General features: G+C 38.7%; 1 protein-coding gene across 12 annotated transcripts in view; it reads left to right on the forward strand.

The window, feature by feature from the left end:
* The window catches only part of ANKHD1 (ankyrin repeat and KH domain containing 1), a 138,347-nt gene that overhangs the window by 16,970 nt on the left and 101,839 nt on the right, over window positions 1-19,538 (forward strand). For all 12 annotated transcript variants that reach the window (XM_047778818.1, XM_047778815.1, XM_047778806.1 and 9 more), the window contains exons 2-7: window positions 6,530-6,683; window positions 10,105-10,261; window positions 11,594-11,741; window positions 12,451-12,598; window positions 15,389-15,622; window positions 17,920-18,014. In XM_047778818.1, the coding sequence (XP_047634774.1) occupies window positions 6,530-6,683; window positions 10,105-10,261; window positions 11,594-11,741; window positions 12,451-12,598; window positions 15,389-15,622; window positions 17,920-18,014 (936 nt within the window). The remainder of the gene's footprint in view (window positions 1-6,529; window positions 6,684-10,104; window positions 10,262-11,593; window positions 11,742-12,450; window positions 12,599-15,388; window positions 15,623-17,919; window positions 18,015-19,538) is intronic.

Below are 19,538 nucleotides of genomic sequence, written 5' to 3' on the forward strand. Positions count from 1 at the left end.
CCTCTACTCTCACAGCAAATTCTTTAATGCCAGTTCAATCATGTCACGCCTTTGGCAAAAAGCCTTCCCATTCCTTAGATAAAGGATAAATCAAATTCCTTGCTATGGCATGCAGAGTTATTTAGGATTTGGCTTCTGTCTAGTTCTGTCTTTGCTGTATCCTACTTTATTTGCTTTTATATATATATTTCAGCCATACCAAATTGCTATAGTTCTCTGAAACGTATTAAACTATTATACCAAGTAATAGCTTTCACTGCTTTGGCTTCTAGAATCACGATAATACCTTCTATATGCTGAGTGTTTTTCATCCACTGGAGTGAATGTTTTTCTGTATATTCTCAAATAAACTTTATAACCACCATATGAAGAAAGTAATATTATTCCCAATTTGCAGATGAGGAAACGGAAGCTTAGAGACATTATATATAACATGCACAAAGTTGTACATTTAGTAATGATGGAGCCAGGATTTGAATCAGTTTTCTTGGAATGTAAAATCTATGCTAACTATACCCTACGCTGCAGCTGTCACTGATGGCCCCCTTTCCCATCTTGTCGAATACCTTCTTTTTTCAGAGTCATCACCTCCAACTGATTTCCTTCATTACTATCCCACCTGGAATTGACCATTTTTCCCATCCTCTTGTTCCCATGCTGTCTGTGTATAACTCTTTGTTAGATATCATCTGGGAGTTCCATCGTGTCTCAGTGGGTTAAGGATCTGGCGTTGTTACTGCTGTGGCTAGGGTCGCTCCTGTGGTGTGGGTTCCAACTTTACGTGCCATGAGCACGGCCAGAAAAGAAAAGTTACTGTATTGCATTTATTATTGCATTGATTATCTGTCTTTGGGGGGGGCGGTGCTGCAAATGTGGCATGTGGAAATTCCCAGGCCAGGGATCAGATGCCATTTATGTTTTTTGAGAGGAGGACTGTGAAACTGAAATTGGCAATACAGTTTCCTTGTAGAAAGAAACTTGGAAAGTTTTATGATAAGGTGTACACAGCCTTTTCATTCCGTTATTTCCACATATTGTTGCTGATTATATTGGGCCTTACAGTATCAGGAAAACACATTCCCAAGTTTATCATTATTTGGTCTTGAATTGCAGCTATATTATTTTTTCTTGGAGTAGATCCTTGGAGCTTGTTTGTGGTGATGAGAATGTTTTGAGAAAAGGAATTAGTATTTCCTTCAGTAGTTATTTCTTGCAATTTTTTTCTTTTTTTTTTTTTTTGCTTTTTAGGGCCGCACTTGTGGCATATGGAAGCATATAAACCCGAGTCCTCGTAGTTGTGTTCATTTCCGCTGTGTCACGATGGGAACTCCTAGAATTTTTGTTGTTGTTGTTGTCTTTTTAGGGCCACACCCATGGCATATGGAGGTTCCCAGGGTTGAATCCGAGCTGTAGCTGGCAGCCCCAGCCCCAGCCACAGCAGTGCCAGATCTGAGCTGTATCTGTGACCTACACCTCACCTCACAGCAACACCAGATCCTTAACCCTCTGAGTGAGGCCAAGGATCAAACCTGCGTCCTCATTGATGCTAGTCAGATTCATTTTCACTGAGCACGACAGTAACTCCTAGAATTTTTTTTTTTTTTTTTGGTCTTTTTGCCTTTTCTAGGGCTGCACCCGAGGCATATGGATGTCCCCAGGCTAGGGGACACCACAGCCACAGCAACTCGGGATCCGAGCCGTGTCTGCACCCTATATACCACAGCTCACGGCAACGCCAGATCCTTAACCCACTGAGCAAGGCCAGGGATCGAACCCACAACCTCATGGTTCCTAGTCGGATTTGTTAACTGCTAATCCACAACAGGAACTCCTAGAATGTTTTTTAATAATGTGTTTTCTCTGCTAACTACTAGTCACTATTTCCAGAAATATAACCTTAGAGAAGGTGACAATTGGATATTGACAGACGTATAGGTGAGATTTTATTATTTTGCTATTATAAGATTTAAAACATATTAATATTATTGAAAATGTTAATTATAGCACTCTTTACTTCACTTGAATGAAATTGTAGGGGGGTTTTGGTGGAAGCAAGTTTTTGCCAAATCACAGCTAGGTTAATGAAAGATTTTTTTTCTAACTAGCTTTTGGCCAGAGTGGCTGAATTTATTTAAAGGTGATAATAGCCTAGTCTGTGATTATTCTCCCTAGTAACTATTGCCATCCAGTGGTTCGTTTTTGAAATGTCATATGGGATTAAAAAATGGGAGAAAATACTTGTTCCCCTTTTCCTCCCTCCCACCTTTATTTAAATTCTGGTGGAAGCTAAAAACCATACTTTTTTGGGGGGGGGGCTGCTCCTATGGCATGTGGAAGTTCCTGGGCCAGGGATTGAACCCAAGCCATAGCAGCAACCTTAGCCACTGAAGTGACATTGCTGGATCCTTAACCTGCTGCGCCACAAGAGAACTCTCCCACACTCATATTTTTTTAGAAAGAAGAAAGGGTGAAAAAAGACTTTTTTTTTTTTGGTCTTTTTCTTGGGCCGCTCTTGTGGCATATGGAAGTTCCCAGGCTAGGGGTCGAATCGGAGCTGTAGCCACCCACCGGCCTATGCCAGAGCCACAGCAATGTGGGATCCGAGCCGCATCTGTGACCTACACCACAGCTCATGGAAACGCTGGGTCTTTTAATCCACTGAGCAAGGGCAGGGATCGAACCCACAACCTCATGGTTCCCAGTCGGATTTGTTAACCACTGCGCCATGTCGGGAACTCTGTGAAAAAAGACTTTTGAGGAGTTCGACATCACGAGTTTGCCTTTGCTTTTTAGGTCCACACCTGCGGTATATGGAGGGTCTTAGGCTCAGGGTTGAATCTGGGCTGCAGCTGCTGGCCTACACCACAGCCACAGCAATGCCTGATCTGAGCCATGTCTACAACCTATACCACAGCTCACAGCAATGACCCACTGCTCGTTCAATGACCCACTGAACGAGGCTAGGGATTGAACCTGAATCCTCATGGACACTACTCGGGTTTGTTACCACTGAGCCACAACAGGAGCCCCGCCTGTAGCATTTTAGAAGAGATAACCTATAAGGGAAAAGTAGGTAACTCTGTGGGCCAGATTTCCTCTGATCCTTTTTCCTCTACCTTTTATTTTTGTACTGAATCTGAAGTAGGAAAAAAAAACCTGCCATGTTTAAGACTTGAAATAAACTTTTCTTTGCCATTGGTAAAAACAGTACCTCTGTAGGTGGATGTTTTATGTTTGCTGTGAAGTGTAGCTGCTAGATAGAAATGAGCTACGTAACTACCATTAGTCAATAAAGAAATTTCCGTGGTGCTTTAGCTGTCTGTTAGAAACTGTGAGGTTTATGTTCATTTGCATGATGAAGACTGATTTCAATAGATATATCATTGTTTTGGACTTATCTGTTAAAGACTTTTTTGAGTGTGTTCTATCACTGAGCCTATATTAAATGTATGATGTTGGTCTTAATATTTCCATGTAGTTATAAATGGTTTCCATCTTGGCTAGCCAGATACAACAGAGGTAATGCAGGTTTAGCAGGTTTAGCAGGTAAGAAATTTATGAACTGCCAAAAGCAATTCTCCAAATGGTCCCAAAGTAATAAGCGTACCTGGGTATATTGTCCTTTTATTGATTCTACATTGAGACAGACTTTTAAAATTTAGAGTGTATGACAAGGAATTGCTAGAATTGAGTTCCTTTTGGCACATCTAATTGAAACAAATGTAATTTATATCATTTATGTGTATGGCTATGTGTAACTATAACTCATTCTGGGAACTAAAGATTTTTTCCACAAGTGTTAGAAATTTTTAAAAATTTGATCTTGTGCAGAGTTCCTGTTGTGGCTCAGCGGAAAAGAATCCAACTGATATCCATGAGGACACAGGTTTGATCCCTGGCCTTGCTAGGTGGGCTAAGGATCCGGCATTACTGTGAGCTGTGGTGTAGGTTGCAGACACGGCTCGGATCTGGTGTTGCTGTGGCTGTGGTGTAGACTGGCAGCTACAGCTCCGATTCCACCTCTAGCCTGGGAACCTCCACGTACCACGGGTTCAGCCCTAAAAAGACCAAAAAAAAAAAAAAATTGAACTTGTGAGTCCAAACTTAAATATAAAATGCCTGGGAAGTTCCCTTGTGGTACAGGTCACAATTTTGGCACGGGTTCGATCCCTGGCTGGGAACTTCTACATGCCACAGGTGTGGCCAAACAATAAAATAAAATAAAATGCCTAAAACTACACTTGAAAATTCAAATGATCTTCACAAGGAAAAAGAAAATTGTAACTGTGTGCGGTGATAGACGTTAACTAAACTTAATGTGGTAACCATTTCACAATGTTTTTTTTTTTTTTTTTTTTTAATGGGGGCATCTGCCTAAGGGTCAAATCTGAGCTGCACCTGAGGCCTGTGGCACAGCTTACAGCAATGCCAGATCCTTAATCCATGAGCATGGCCAGGGATTGAACCCATCCTCATGAACAGTGTTTTGGGTTCTTAACCTGCTGAGCCACAAGGAGAACTCTTCAAATGCTCCTTCTTGTGCAGTCTTCTTAGATTACTGAGGCAAGAAGTGATATCTCTTTCTTCAGTGCATGTATTTTACCATTTACTTCTCTTGGAGGCCTTTTGTGACATTTCTTCTAGCACATTTGTGTCTTTGACATTTCTTCTAGCACATTTTTGTACTCTCATGGTACTTTGTATAAAATAGGACTTCAGTAAATATTGGAGACTGAATTGGAAAACCTTAATTTTTTAAGTGTTACATGATACCTAAAATCTGTATTTGTCTTCGTAATATGTGTACTACTACATCAGACCAATGCTTTTTATAAAATAGACATGTTAACATCTAAATACCATCTTTAGGAGTTCCCGTTATGGCTCATTGTGTTAGTACCTGCCATAATCTCTTTGAGGATGCAAGTTCAATCCCTGGCCTCACTCAGTGGGTTGGGGATCCAGCATTGCTGCAAGCTGTTGCATAGGTCACCAGTACGGCTTGGATTTGGTGTTGCCGTGACTGTGGTGTAGGCAGGCCTCAGGTGGAGCTCTGATTCAGCACCTAGGCCAGGAATTTTCATATGCTGCAGGTGCTGCCTTAAAAAAAAGTAAATAAAAATACATGCCATCTTTAAAAAATTCCAAAATTTGGAATGGTGGTTTACCTGTCCTCACAACTGGTAGGTATATGTATTGCAAATACCTCATAATTTCTTGGCTTTGCAACAAGCTCTTTGTTGCACAAACAGTTACCTTTCACATCTTTTGAAAACTGGTAGTCTACATTTACCTCTTGGCATTGATCTAGAAGAACATCTTTGTCTGTAATTACATTCTTTTGCAATGGCCACACCCATGGTTTATGGAAGTTCCCAGGCCAGGGACTGAATTCGAGCTGCATCTGAGACCTGTGCACCTGCAGCATTGCTGAATCTTTTAACCCACTGTGCTGGGTAGGGGTGAAACCTAGGCAACTTAGGTTGCTGCAGTTAGATTCTTAACCCACTGTGCCACAGCAGTAACTCTGGGCATTTTGATACACATTTCCAAATTGCTTCCCAGAAAGGAGCATATTTTATTTGGTAAGAAAATTCATTTAGAATTAACTTGATTTGAAATTAGAGGGTTGCATGTTTATTTTCTTGTTTTTGCTTATACTTTTAATTCATTTCAACTAATGTCTATTGAATAACTACTATGTGTGAAGTATTCTTTGGCCCAGAGGATAGAGCAATGAATAAATGGCTATGATTTCTTTTTTTCTTTTTGTCTTTTGTCTTTTCAGACAAAAGCCGCACCTGTGACATATGGAGGATCCCAGGTTAGGGGTCTAATTGAAGCTGTAGCTGCTGGCCTGTGCCACAGTCACAGTGACCCCAGATCCGAGCCATGTCTGTGACCTACACCACAGCTCACAGCATCGCCGGATCCTCAACCCACTGATCGAGGCCAGGGATTGAACCCGAAACCTCGTGGTTCCTGGTCAGATTTGTTTCTGCTGCGTCACAACGGGAACTCCCTAAATGGCTATGATTTCTAACCTTATAGAGTTTTCCTGTCTATACCACTTAAGATATTTGGCAGTGGGTTAAATCTTTTCTTGGGTTTAAGAGTCAGAATTGAATAAATTGGTTGGGACAGAGGAAAAACTATACCCTAATGACCTGTCTATGCTATCTAGTCTTTTTACTATCTAGTCCTGTATACATCTTCCTAGCGGCTATGTTGATGTACTTGTTTCATTTAAAAAAATGCTGGTTTTCAGGCTCTGTGGTACACACAGAAGATTCATTGCTCTCTAGGAAACTTGAATCTTGTGTGTCTGGGTTATGTCTGTAGTTGTGTCCGGAGATAAGGAGATAGTCAGGTGGCGCCCTGAAAGTCCCTTCCCATAACATCTTGTTTCTACAGTAATTTATTTGGTTGTTTTTAAGTTCCAAATCAGAAGTCATGTGATTGTAATTTTGCAGTTATTCTAACAGTGTTAATGTGAGCTTCATGGGTATTGCATCTTTAATTTGCATAGGTTGAATCATTTATTTTGGACCAAGAAGATCTAGATAACCCAGTGCTTAAAACAACATCCGAGATATTCTTATCAAGTACTGCAGAAGGAGCAGACTTACGCACCGTGGATCCAGAGACACAGGCACGACTAGAAGCATTGCTAGAAGCAGCAGGTACTTTATTTTTTGTTTTCTCTTTATGTTTTTAAAACTCTAGATCTCTATACAAAGTTACACAAGATTATCCCAAAATTACGTACTATATAAAATCTGAAATTTGTAGAATTCATAGTTTTCTTAAATTTCCTAAAGAAAATGTTCACATTTTTTATTTAAAAATTCTTGGTTGAAAGTTCTCAGTGAGTGATTTTTAGGTTCAACTTCAACTTAAAATTTTTTTTTTTTCATTTATCAGCTGCACCCATGGCATATGGAAGCTCCCAGGACAGGGGTTGAATCTACAACCTCTGATCCTTAACCCACTTCTCTGGGCTGGAGATTAAACTGGCAACTCCACAGAGACAAGCCAGATCATTAACCCACTGCCCCACAGCAAGAACTCCTTTAACTTTTTTTTAAATTGAAGTATAGTTGATTTACAGTGTTATATTAGTTTCTGGTGTACAGCAAAGTAATTCAGTTATACATATATATATTTTTATATACATATATGTGTATATGTGTTTTATATACATAGATATTTTCTATACACACAAACACACACACATTCTTTTTCATTATGGCTTATTACAAGATAGTGATTATAGTTCCCTGTGCTATACGGTAACACTAACGTTTTGTTTTGTTTTTTGGGGGTTTTTTCATTTGTTTTTTTCTTTTTAGGGCCACCACCTTGGCATATGAAGGTTACCAGGCTAGGGGGAGAATCAGAGCTGTAGCTGTGGCCTATGCCAGACATAGTAATGCCAGATCCCAGCCACGTCTGCGACCTACACCACAGCTAACGGCAATGCCAGATCCTTAATCCAGTGAATGAGGCCAGGGATTGAACCCGTGTCCTCATGGATACTTGTCAGGTTCATTACCACTGAGCCACAACGGGAACTCCAGTTAACGCTAACATTTTAAAGGCATTAGATAATCAGCTAGTTATCAAGGAAAATTTACCAGTTACACGTAAAACTAAAATGTGGGAGAAGTTCACATACAGTGCAGCTGGTTAAGGATCTGGGGTTGTCACTGTATTGGCTTGAGCTGCGGCTGTGGTGCAGGTTTGATCCCTGGATCAGGAACTTCCATGTGATGTGAGTGCGGCCAAAAAAAATTTTAAATGTGGGAGATAAACTGAATCCATCAAATTATAAGTTATTTAGCTGATTGGGAATTCTGCACATGATTACTTAATGACTTTAGTCTGTATGTAACTTCATTATAGATTGCTGAATTAGAAGACATTTAAATAAAAATTGAACACAGAATTGGACCAAAAATTTCTGGGCTGTATCAACTTCTTCTGAAGTAGCAGAAAAGAAAAAGTTCATAAAAATTACAGCAATCTTAGCACATTTCATATTTAAGGAAGGAAAGTTAAAAACAGTGTTGCATCTTACCAAATAATGCCTAGGAGGAAAATAAGAACTAAAAGAAATTGAATATTTTTATATTATTTTTGGAAAGACATAGTATGTTAGGAATGTGTTTACTTGGTATCATCTTGTTATCCCTTTAACTTTGTCCTCTTGTAGAAAAGCATAGGTACAATTTATAGTAGATTGGCTTATAGTCCATCTAACCTGTCTTTTTGGAACCGACAGAAACGTAGAATTAGATTGAACAAAATATTTAATTATCTGGCAGAAGACTTTACTTTAGAGCAAGACTAGTAATTTTTTTAAAAAACATTTAAAGATAACGTTAGTAATTGCATTGGTGCCCCCTCCCTTCTTTGGATTTCCTGCAAGTCTCCTAGTTGTGATTTAGATATTGTATATAAGATTCCTAAAAGAGGAGTGCCATGTCCACTTCTGATTTTTTTTTTCTTTTTTTTCTGCTTTTTAGGGCCGCACCCGCAGCATATGGAAGTTCTCAGGCTAGGGGTCTACTTGGAGCTACAACTGCTGGCCTACACCACAGCCACAGCAATGTGGGATCCGTGCTGTGTCTGAGAACCACACTACAGCTTACCCACAGCTCAAGGCATCATCAAATCCTGGACCCCCTGAGCAATGCCAGGGATTGAACCCTCTTCCTAGTTGGATTCATTTCTGCTGCGCCACAATGGAAACTCCCTTTTTTTAATGTATCCTTGATAGAATTATCTTTTTTCTGGAGTTTCCTTTGTGGTACAGCAGAAACGAATCCAACTAGGAACCATGAGGTTGCGGGTTTGATCCCTGGCCTTGCTCTGTGAGTTAAAGATCTGGCATTGCCATAAGCTGTGGTGTAGGTCGAAGATGTGGCTCGGATCTGGCATTACTGTGGCTCCGACGTAGGCTGGCAGCTACAGCTCCAATTAGACCCCTAGCCTGGGAACCTCCATATGCTGTGGGTGCGGCCATAAAAAAGACAAAAGACAAAAAAAGAAGAAAAAATTATCTTTTTTTTCTGGGCAAATATATGCACATACTGTTGTAATTTTAGATAGCATCACAATATATTTTATATCTAATTGGACAGGTTTTCTCCTTTTTTTATTTTTTTTATTTTTTTTTTTGTCTTTTTGCCATTTCTTGGGCCGCTCCTGCGGCATATGGAGGTTCCCAGGCTAGGGGTCGAATCAGAGCTGTAGCCACTGGCCTATGCCAGAGCCACAGCAACGCGGGATCGTTAACCCACTGAGCAAGGGCAGGGACCGAACTCGCAACCTCATGGTTCCTAGTCGGATTCGTTAACCACTGCACCACGACGGGAACTCCTCCTCTTTTTATTGTTGATTTATAAAATTTTATTGACCGTTTTTCTCTGATTTTCGGCAGTAATAAGTGGTGCTTTTATCCATGGAATTTTTTGTTACCATAGTCACTTATTCCTTACTGAATCTGGAGGAAAAGATTTATTGGCAATTTAGACCTACCAGGTTGTGAGCTCCATAGGGACAGGAACTATGTCTTATTCCTTTTTGTCTCCCTAGTGTCTGGAACATCATAAGCACATAATAAATACTAAATATGAGAATTAATTTATTTTAATTTACAGTGTTGCCCTACAGAATTGTTCTAGATGGCTTTTCAACCAAAGTGAGAAACTGTTGGAGTGTTTGTTGTTATATTACAGAATATCCCTTTCAGTACTACTGAAAATAGGATAGACAGTTATGATTCTGTACTAGAGATCATATGCTATGACAGTATAATTTGATAGAAACCTCGTTCATTTGTTACGGTAAGCATGATATTAAGTAACAATTTTGAGGTAGGTAGAGGACACATTAGTATTATGTGCATTGTAAAGATGAAAAGACTAAAACAAGTAGTTAGTTGATGGCCCTTTGATGTTAGTGGCAAAATTGAAATTACTAGCCTTGCATATATAGACTGCCATTTTTGCCCTAGATAATAGTGTTTAGAAATGTAATTACAATTGACACATTTATCCTTTCTCTTTACCCACACTGTCTAATTGACGAACACTGAAGGAATTGGCAAATTGTCAACTGCTGATGGTAAAGCCTTTGCAGATCCTGAGGTACTCCGAAGACTGACCTCCTCAGTGAGTTGTGCACTGGATGAAGCTGCTGCTGCACTGACACGGATGAGAGCAGAAAACAGCCACAATGCAGGACAAGTAGACACGTATGTGTTTAATGACTTCTGCTGGGTATTTAATTCAATACCTGGTTTTCATTTCTAAGCAAGTTACTTATTCTAAAGGTTATAATAGTAAACTCTAAACTGACTGCCTGAGTAATAATAAATGAAATGGGTTGCTAATGCAATAATCTAGGTCCTGGAATTCTCTTGTGGTACAGCACATTAAGGATCCAAAAGAAAGAAAAAGAAAAAAAAAATAATCTAGGTCATTGCTACTTGGATATGGTCCATGGACTTAGCAGCATCAGCAACACCTGAAAACTTCTTAAAAATGCAGAATTTTATTTTACTTTATTTTTTATTTTTTTGGTCTTTTTGCCATTTCTTGGGCCGCTCCCTCAGCATATGGAGATTCCTAGGCTAGGGGTCGAATCAGAGCTGTAGCCCACTTGGGATCCGAGCCGCGTCTGCAACCTACACCACAGCTCATGGCAACGCCGGATCCTTAACCCACGGAGCAAGGCCGGGGGTGGAACCCACAACCTCATGGTTCCTAGTCGGATTCGTTAACCACTGAGCCTCGACGGGAACTCCAAAATGCAGAATTTTAGACCCCCACCTTAGATCTACTGAATTAAAATCTACATTTTAACAAGAAATTTTGTTAGTCATTCTGTAGTAAAAATTTTTCTTAGATTTTCACCTTGTACTGTTACCAAATAAAATTTTGAGACAGGGTTTTATTCTAATTATTACATTAGATTAAAAACTTGTGCATCTAATGCTTTATAAACTTTATTTAAAATTTAATATGATAAGGAGTTTCCTTGGTGTCACAGTGGCTTGGGCTGCAGCTATGGCATGGGTTTGATCCCTGGCCCTGCAACTACATGCTGCAGATGCCAAAAACAGTAAAATAAAATTAAATACAATATGTAGGGCATCTTGAAAGATAAAAATGACTTCTATTTTCATAGTCACTTACTGCCTTTCTGGCTTGATTCACATACATGAATAATCAGTATTCCAAACAAGATGTTCAGATAATTTTTTTCTTACTATATCAACGTTTTTCTTTTCCTTTTTTTCCGCTCTTTTGGCTGCACCCATGGCATATGAAAGCTCCCCCCTCCCCGTCAGGGATCAAATCCAAGCCTCACCTGCAACCTACAGCACAGTTGTGGCAACACTGGATTCTTAACCCACTGCACCGGGCCAGGGTTTGAACCAGCAACCGCAGAGACAAGTTGGATCATTAACCTACTGTGCCACAGAAGGAACTGCTCAACGTTTTTCTATGTCTGACTAACGATGTATTTAATATAATTCATTATCATAGGTTCTTGAGTCTGTCTGTGTTGGTTTTGTTTTCAGTCGCAGTCTGGCAGAGGCTTGTTCAGATGGGGATGTGAATGCTGTTCGTAAATTGCTAGATGAAGGCAGAAGTGTAAATGAACACACGGAGGAAGGAGAAAGCCTGCTGTGTTTGGCGTGTTCGGCTGGGTATTATGAATTAGCACAAGTAAGCAGAAATAATCTTTAGTTGTCAAAATTGTGAAAGAGTTTTGATGTTTTATTTATTTTTGTCATTAATAAAAGAAATTGTAATTAGTAGCCAAGGTCTGTCTTTCTGGCAGTAGGTAAAATAAAGACTGATACATAATTAATTTTTGTTGCCTGTACATGCAACTGGGCATGGTCCATTTTGAATCCACTTACTCAAAAGTAGTCCTAATGAATACGGAACACATAGAAATAATAGTATCTTAAACTTGCCCTTAGAAATAATGTACAGCTATAATTAAAGATGTTGATTTATTTCATCTAGATTATCTCAGTTGTTATTCCCGTTAGAACAATATTGGGAAATAGCCGTGTGTTTACCAAATTAGTTTGTCTTGTGAGTATGATTTTGCTATTCTTTTGCTAGATTATTCCAAACATAACACAAATCCTTTGACAGGAACAATTAATTATTATAATTGGATGGCTAATGTGATTACCTATGTTACTTAAAATTAATATATAATGGAATTGTAAAATATAATATCTAACTTGGTATTTTGAGCAGTGAAAACTGACATATTTTCCTAAAAGGTGATTATTTTTTAATTTTCCTTACCTCCACTCTAAAGAATATCTTCCTAGATTCCATTTATTCTCTAGAAGTACCATTAATTCTTAAAATTGTAAGAATTGACAATTTCTCTCTGTATATGTGTGTTTTAAAGGTATTGCTTGCTATGCATGCTAATGTTGAAGACAGAGGGAATAAAGGAGATATAACCCCCCTAATGGCAGCATCCAGTGGAGGCTATTTAGATATTGTGAAATTATTACTTCTTCATGATGCAGATGTCAACTCCCAGTCTGCAACAGGTGTGTAGAAAATGATGTGTTAATTTGAGGGAAATATATTGGTATAATTAATTATAACATGAGAGATAAAAATATTACATCTGGGGAAAACTGGTTGTAAACCTACAGAAAAATCATAGCCCTTTTAAATTAATTGATTTTATTTTTTATTTTTTTGGCTCTGCCAGAGGAATATGGAAGTTCTCAGAACAGGGATTGACTTTGAGCCACACTTGTGACCTGTGCGGCAGCTATGGCAATGCTGGATTCTTTTTTTTTAGTCTTTTTGTCTTTTTAGGGCTGTGCTCGTGGCATATGGAGGTTCCCAGGCTAGGGGTCCAATCAGAGCTGTAGCCACCGGCCTATGCCACGGTCACAGTAACAGCAACGCGGGATCTGAGCCAGGTCTGCAACTTACACCACAGCTCACGGCGATGCTGAATCCTTAACCCACTGAGCCAGGCCAGGGATCCAACCACATCCTCGTAGATGCTAGTTGGATTCGCTAACCGCTGTGCCATGACGGGAACCCCTAGATTCTTAACCCACTGTGCTGGGCTGGGGATTGAACCCATAGCACTGCAGGGATAACACCAAATCCCTAACCTGCTAAACCACAGCAGAAACTCCTATAGTCCTTTTTGAGAATCTCCGAGTAAAATATGGATTAATTTGATGTCTTCAAATGTCTTTAAAACATGCTTAAGTTCTATTTGGTCAAGATTGACTATTTTTTCTAGAGTTCTCCTGTGGTGCAGTGGGTTAAGGATCCCACATTGTAATTGCAGTGGCTTGAGTTGCTGTTGGAACAGCAGTTTGATTCCTGGCCCCAGAACTTCCACACACTGCAGGCATGGCCAATTAAAAAAAAAAAAAAAGATTGACAGTTTTTCTGCTGCAGACAATTTCTTTTTTGCCACAATGATATATAATGTAAAAGGAGGCCAATTTATGAACTGTATCACTGACAATTCTTTTTCACATTTAAATACAACTTCCTTGTATAGATTAGCCTGAGAGTCAAAACCCTGTAAAATTTTTCATGTCAAGCCTGAGAATATATTTACTGATAAGATATTTGGTGGCAGCATGACAGCTACTCTAGCAAGGAAACTTTTTTTTTTGTCTTTTTAGAGCCACACCCGCAGCATATGGAGGTTTCCAGGCTAGGGGTTGAGTTGGAGCTGTAACTGCCAGCCTATGCCACGGCCACAGCAACACGGGATCTGAGCCGTGTCTGTGATCTATACCACAGCTCACAGCAAAGCTGAATCCTTACCCCACTGAGCGAGGCCAGGGATCAAACCTGCGTCCTCATGGATACTAGTCCGTTCATTAACCGTTGAGCCATGACGGGAACTCCAGGAATTTTTTGTTTTTGCTGTTTTTGGTTAAGCCCGCCTGCCAGAACCAGAGCCATAAACGTGACAATGCCAGATCTTTAACCCACAGAACCATGAGGGAACTCCATTTTATTTTTATTTTTTTAGTTTTTGGGACACCCGCGGAATATGGAAATTCTCAGGCTGGAGGTTGAATCAGAACTGTAGCTGCCAGCCTATGGCCAGCGCAGGATCCGAGGCACATCTGCGACCTACACCATAGCTCACGGCAATGCCAGATCCTTAACCCACTGAGCGAGGCCAGGGATCAAACCTGCGTCCTCATGGATACTGGTCAGATTTGTTTCTGCTAAGCCACAACAGTAACTCCACAGGAACTCATTTTTAAATCTAATTTTATTTATTAATTTATTTTGATTCTTATAAGCCTTTGTCATGTGTCTTGAGTTACAGGTATACTTTTAGTAACGAGATTCCTTTGATTTAGGGAAGCATGCACATGGTGTAAAAAACAATTTAATAACAACAATGTAAATCAACTATACTTCAGTAAAATCTAACAAAAAACATTAAAAGCACATCAATGTCCCATACCATTAAGTTGTGTTAAATGTAGCCTAGTTTTTTATTTTTATTTTTAAAGGATGCACCCGCAGCATATGGAAGTTCTACACTAGGGTTCAAATCCGAGCTACAGCTGCCAGCCTGCAGCACAGTTTACAGCAATGCTGGATCCTCAACCCACTGATCGAGGCCAGGGATTGAACCTGCATCCTCATGAATCCCAGTCGGCACGTTAACTGCTGAGCCACAAAGTGAACTCCTAGCCTAGTTTATTTTTAAAATAAGCATGACTGGAGTTCCCACTGTACAGTGCTGAGAGAAGAAGGTATAATTTTGAGTGATACATTAGAATATTTTACATTAAAATATGTTGACTGCTTTTTTCAAGATGGCACTTAGTCTTATTTTATAAGCTAAGATAATGTGAAGAGAGGTAAATTGGTCTATTTATTTATTTATTTTGTCTTTTTGCCTTTTCTAGGGCCACTCCCGCGGCATATGGAGGTTCCCAGGCTGGGGGTTGAATCGGAACTGTAGTCACCGGCCTATGCCACAGCCACAGCAATGCGGGATCCGAGCCGCGTCTGCAACCTACACCACAGTTCACGGCAACGCCGAATCCTTAACCCACTGAGCAAGGCCAGGGATCGAACCCGCAACCTCAGGGTTCCTAGTCGGATTTGTTAACCACTGATCCATGATGGGAACTCCTAAATTAGTCTATTTATAATAAACTTTTTAACTGATAAAAAAAGAAATTAAGATGATGCTTCTAACCAGTACAATGAATAAACTTTAGATGATAATTCTAGTGGTTTATGTAAGGTAATGGAAGAGATAGAACTGGAGCAGTAGCATAATCATCGGTTTTATCATAATTTTATATTTATTTTTTCTTCATTAGGAAATACTGCACTAACTTATGCCTGTGCTGGAGGATTTGTTGACATTGTGAAAGTGCTCCTTAATGAAGGTGCAAATATAGAAGATCATAATGAAAATGGGCACACCCCCTTAATGGAAGCAGCCAGTGCAGGTCATGTGGAAGTTGCAAGAGTTCTTCTAGATCATGGGGCAGGCATCAACACTCATTCTAACGAATTCAAAGAAAGTGCCCTTACACTTGCCTGCTACAAAGGTACTCTATAAATGTATGAATGTTTATAGGGTTTTTTCAATAGCAGTTTTGAATTTTTAAATATTTGAATATTAAGTATTTGAGCTAATTTTATATTACTTATACTTTCCCTGTGCTATGAAATAATCTAGCTTCTAAGAGATTATATAGAAAGTCCATTTTAGCCTGTTTCTTAAAGTATAATTTCATAGTGTGTTTATTATTTTAATTCAAATTTATTCAGTTAGCTGGAAAGTCAACCAAAACTCTTAGCATAGATTTAGATGGTTTCCATTCTTTAATAACTTTTGTTTTATATGATTTTTCCAACCTTTATTTCAAAAATAATATGCACGCAGATAATAATCCACACTTGATAAAGAAAACCTGAAAAACACAGAATAGTGTAATTTTATAATAACATGTAATGCTACCATCTAAAGATTTAAAAAGCATGTAAATGATATTTTGGTATATTTACTTCTAATGTGTTTTTAAAGTATATTTAGAAACAAATATATATATACAGTTGACTTCTACAACAGGGATTTGAGCTGTGCAGGTTCACACTTATATGCAGACTTTCTTCCATAAATATGTAGTATAGTATCACACAATCCGAACTTGGTTGGCTCTGTGGTCATGGAGGGCCCCCTATGAAGTTAAATGTAGATTTTTTTGCTGTACCCTAACCCCCCTGCATTATTCAAGGGTCAACTGTATATATACATTTTTTTAACTGAGCAGTCATAATCTAACACTATTTTATAGTATGCTTATTTTATTTAGCAGTACATCACGGACATCTCCCCATCTCAATAAATATTTTTGTAATAACAGGTTTTGATGGTCACATAATATTTCATTATTTCTGTTAGGAGTAGATTTGGTTGCATATGTTGCAAAACCTGTAATAATAATGATTTGAACTAAAGGAAGCATTTTCTCTTTTATATAAAACAATTCCAAGGGTAGGCCATCCAGAGCTAATAAGACAGTTCCATTGTTATCAAGGTCTCAGCATTCTGTTTTTCTGCTCCACCATCCTAGTATGTGGTTTCTGTAATCAAAAATGATAGCTAGGGCTCCAGCAATCCATATTCTAGGAAGGATGCAGAGGGTAAGGGCAAAATGAGGAATGCCTTCCAATTTTAGTAAGCCCACCTTTAAGGAGTCTTCCTAGAAGTTCTGCCTTATAACTCCCTCTTACATCTCACTGGCCCCCTTAGCAGCAAGGGAGGCTGGAAAATGTAGTCTTTTAATTAAGCATGTTGCCACTGAGATGAAAAAGGGGTTCTGTTATTAAGGAAAAATGAGAGAATAGATATTGGGTAGGGAATTAACTAATCTCTGCCAAATACATCAAATGGATGCACCATAATTGCCTATTGTTGGACACTTGAATTGTTCCCAGTTTTTCACTATTATTAAAAACACTGTGATAACATCCTTGTGCAGACATTTTTGCCTAATCTCTGATTATTTCCTTAGGATAAATTCCTGGAAGTGGAATTGCTGGGTCAAAGGGTATGGACATTTTTAAGGCTTTTGATACATATTGCCAAATTGCCTTCTAGAAAGGTTGAACCAATTTACACTCCCACCAGCAGTGTTTGAGAGTGCCCTTTACCCCACCCTACACCCTCACCAACACTGGGTATTATCATTCTTCTTAATATTTGCCATTTTGATAGTAAAAAATGGTGTCTCATTTTAATTTGCATTTGTTTAGTAGGAAGGTTTAATATTTTTCTCATCAGTTCAATGTTCATTTTCATTTCTTTTTTAAATTACCATTTCATGTCCTTCATCCATTTTTCTACTGGAGTGTTTGTCTTTTTCTTACTGACTATTAAGACTTTTTATATATTAAATGTATCAAGAGGGTTGAAATTATTTTGAATGGAGTTTTCTGTGCCTGTTCATTGCCACAGTGAGTTTATGGTTATTATTTTAAAGCTTTATTTCTGAAAAATCGGACCCAGACATACTTTATCTGGCATTCTATTTGAGTTCATGTTTTGATTTATAGTTTAAATAGACTAAATCAAAGAATAAGTATTATATCTTTACTTAATTTGAATTAGTGTGCTTTGGACTAATTTAATCTTTAAAACCTAGATAAGACCTTGACAAGAGACTGCTTATTACTTTGAATTAGCTTTGTAAAACTGTCATTGATTTATTTAGTAAATGCAAAATAAATTTTCTTATAAATTTTTGTATAGACATCTGAAAGAAAAAGATTCGCCATTTTAATAGGTATTAAATTAGTTCTTTAGAAATATAGTTTTAAAATTTGTGTTTTTTTTTTAAAGGTCATTTGGATATGGTTCGCTTTCTACTTGACGCTGGTGCAGATCAAGAGCACAAAACAGATGAGATGCACACTGCCTTAATGGAGGCTTGCATGGTAATTTTAAATTGCACTCATTTGAGATTTTTGGGGAAAAGGGGTCATATGTGTGAAGCCTTTGAGAATTTTTTTAAGAGAAATAATTTATGAGATTGTAAAGGTTTTGAAATTTTTGTACATTATGGAAGTATACCATGTTTTGTTTAGCTTTTGATACTAAATCTGTTAATGTGGGAAACTGTACAAAAGGCAGGTTTGGCTGTATCATTTCCAACACACTGATGTACTTTAATTTTCTTCCTAACTTTTTCATTATGGTAAAATATACGTATCATAAAATTTACCATTATTAACTGTTTTAAGTGTTTGTTTTTTTTTGTTGTTGTTGTTTTGTCTTTTTGTCCTTTTTAGGGCTGCACCCGAAGCATATGGAAGTTCCCAGTCTAGGGGTCTAGTCGGAGCTATAGCTGCTGGCCTACGCCACAGCCACAGCAATGCTAGATGTGAGCCGTGTCTGTGACCTACACCACAGCTCACAGCAACGCTGAGTCCTTAACCCACTGAGTGAGGCCAAGGATTGAACGAATCCGCAACCTCATGGTTCCTAGTTGGATTCGTTTCTGCTGCGCCACGACGGGAACTCCAAGTGTTATTAAATAATGTTGTGCAACCATCACTGCCATCCATTTCTTTTAACTATTTTCATCTTATAAAACTGAAACTCTCCATCCATTAAGTAGCAACTTTCCATTCCCCACTTCTCCTTCTTGGTGGTCACTATTCCGCTTTCTCTCTCTGATTTCGACTATATTAAGTACCTCACATAAGTAGAATCATATAGTATTTGTCTTTTTGTGACTGGTTTATTTCAGTTATCATGATGTCCTCAGGTTCATCTGTATTGTAGCACACGTCAGAATTTCCATCATTTAGGAGTTCCCATCATGGCGTAGCAGAAACGAATCTGACTAGGAACCAACCATGAGGTTGCAGGTTCAATCCTGGCCTCACTCAGCAGGTTAGGGATCCCTTGTTACCGTGAGCTGTGATGTAGGTCACAGATACGGCTCGGATCTGGTGTTGCTGTGACTGGCGGAGGCCAGCAGTTACAGCTCCGGTTAGACCCCTAGCCTGGGAACCTCCATATGCCTCGGATGCAGCCCTAAAAAGACAAAAGACAAAAAAATAAAATAAAAGGAATTTCCTTCATTTTTTTTTTAAGTCTACGTGGTCTTTATTATATGTATACCATGTTTTGCTTATCCATTAATCAATCCACTGATGGACACTCTGGTTGCCTCCATGCTTTGGCTGTTGTGAATATGAACATGAGTGTATAAATATGTTTGAGTCCTTGCTTTCAGTTCTGGGCATATACCCAGAAGTGAGATAGCTTAATCATACAGTAATTCTATTTTTAATGTTTTAAGGAAACACTACCGTACTGTTTTCCACAGCAGTTGTAGCATTTTCATATTTCCACCAGTAATGTACTAGGGTTCCATTTTCCTCCACATCCTCGCTAACATTTGTTATTTTCTGGTTGTTGTTGTTTCCCTTGATAGCAGTCATCCTAATGTT

Source organism: Phacochoerus africanus, chromosome 4 (assembly GCF_016906955.1).
Source record: "Phacochoerus africanus isolate WHEZ1 chromosome 4, ROS_Pafr_v1, whole genome shotgun sequence".
NCBI classification, from domain to species: Eukaryota; Metazoa; Chordata; class Mammalia; order Artiodactyla; family Suidae; genus Phacochoerus; species Phacochoerus africanus.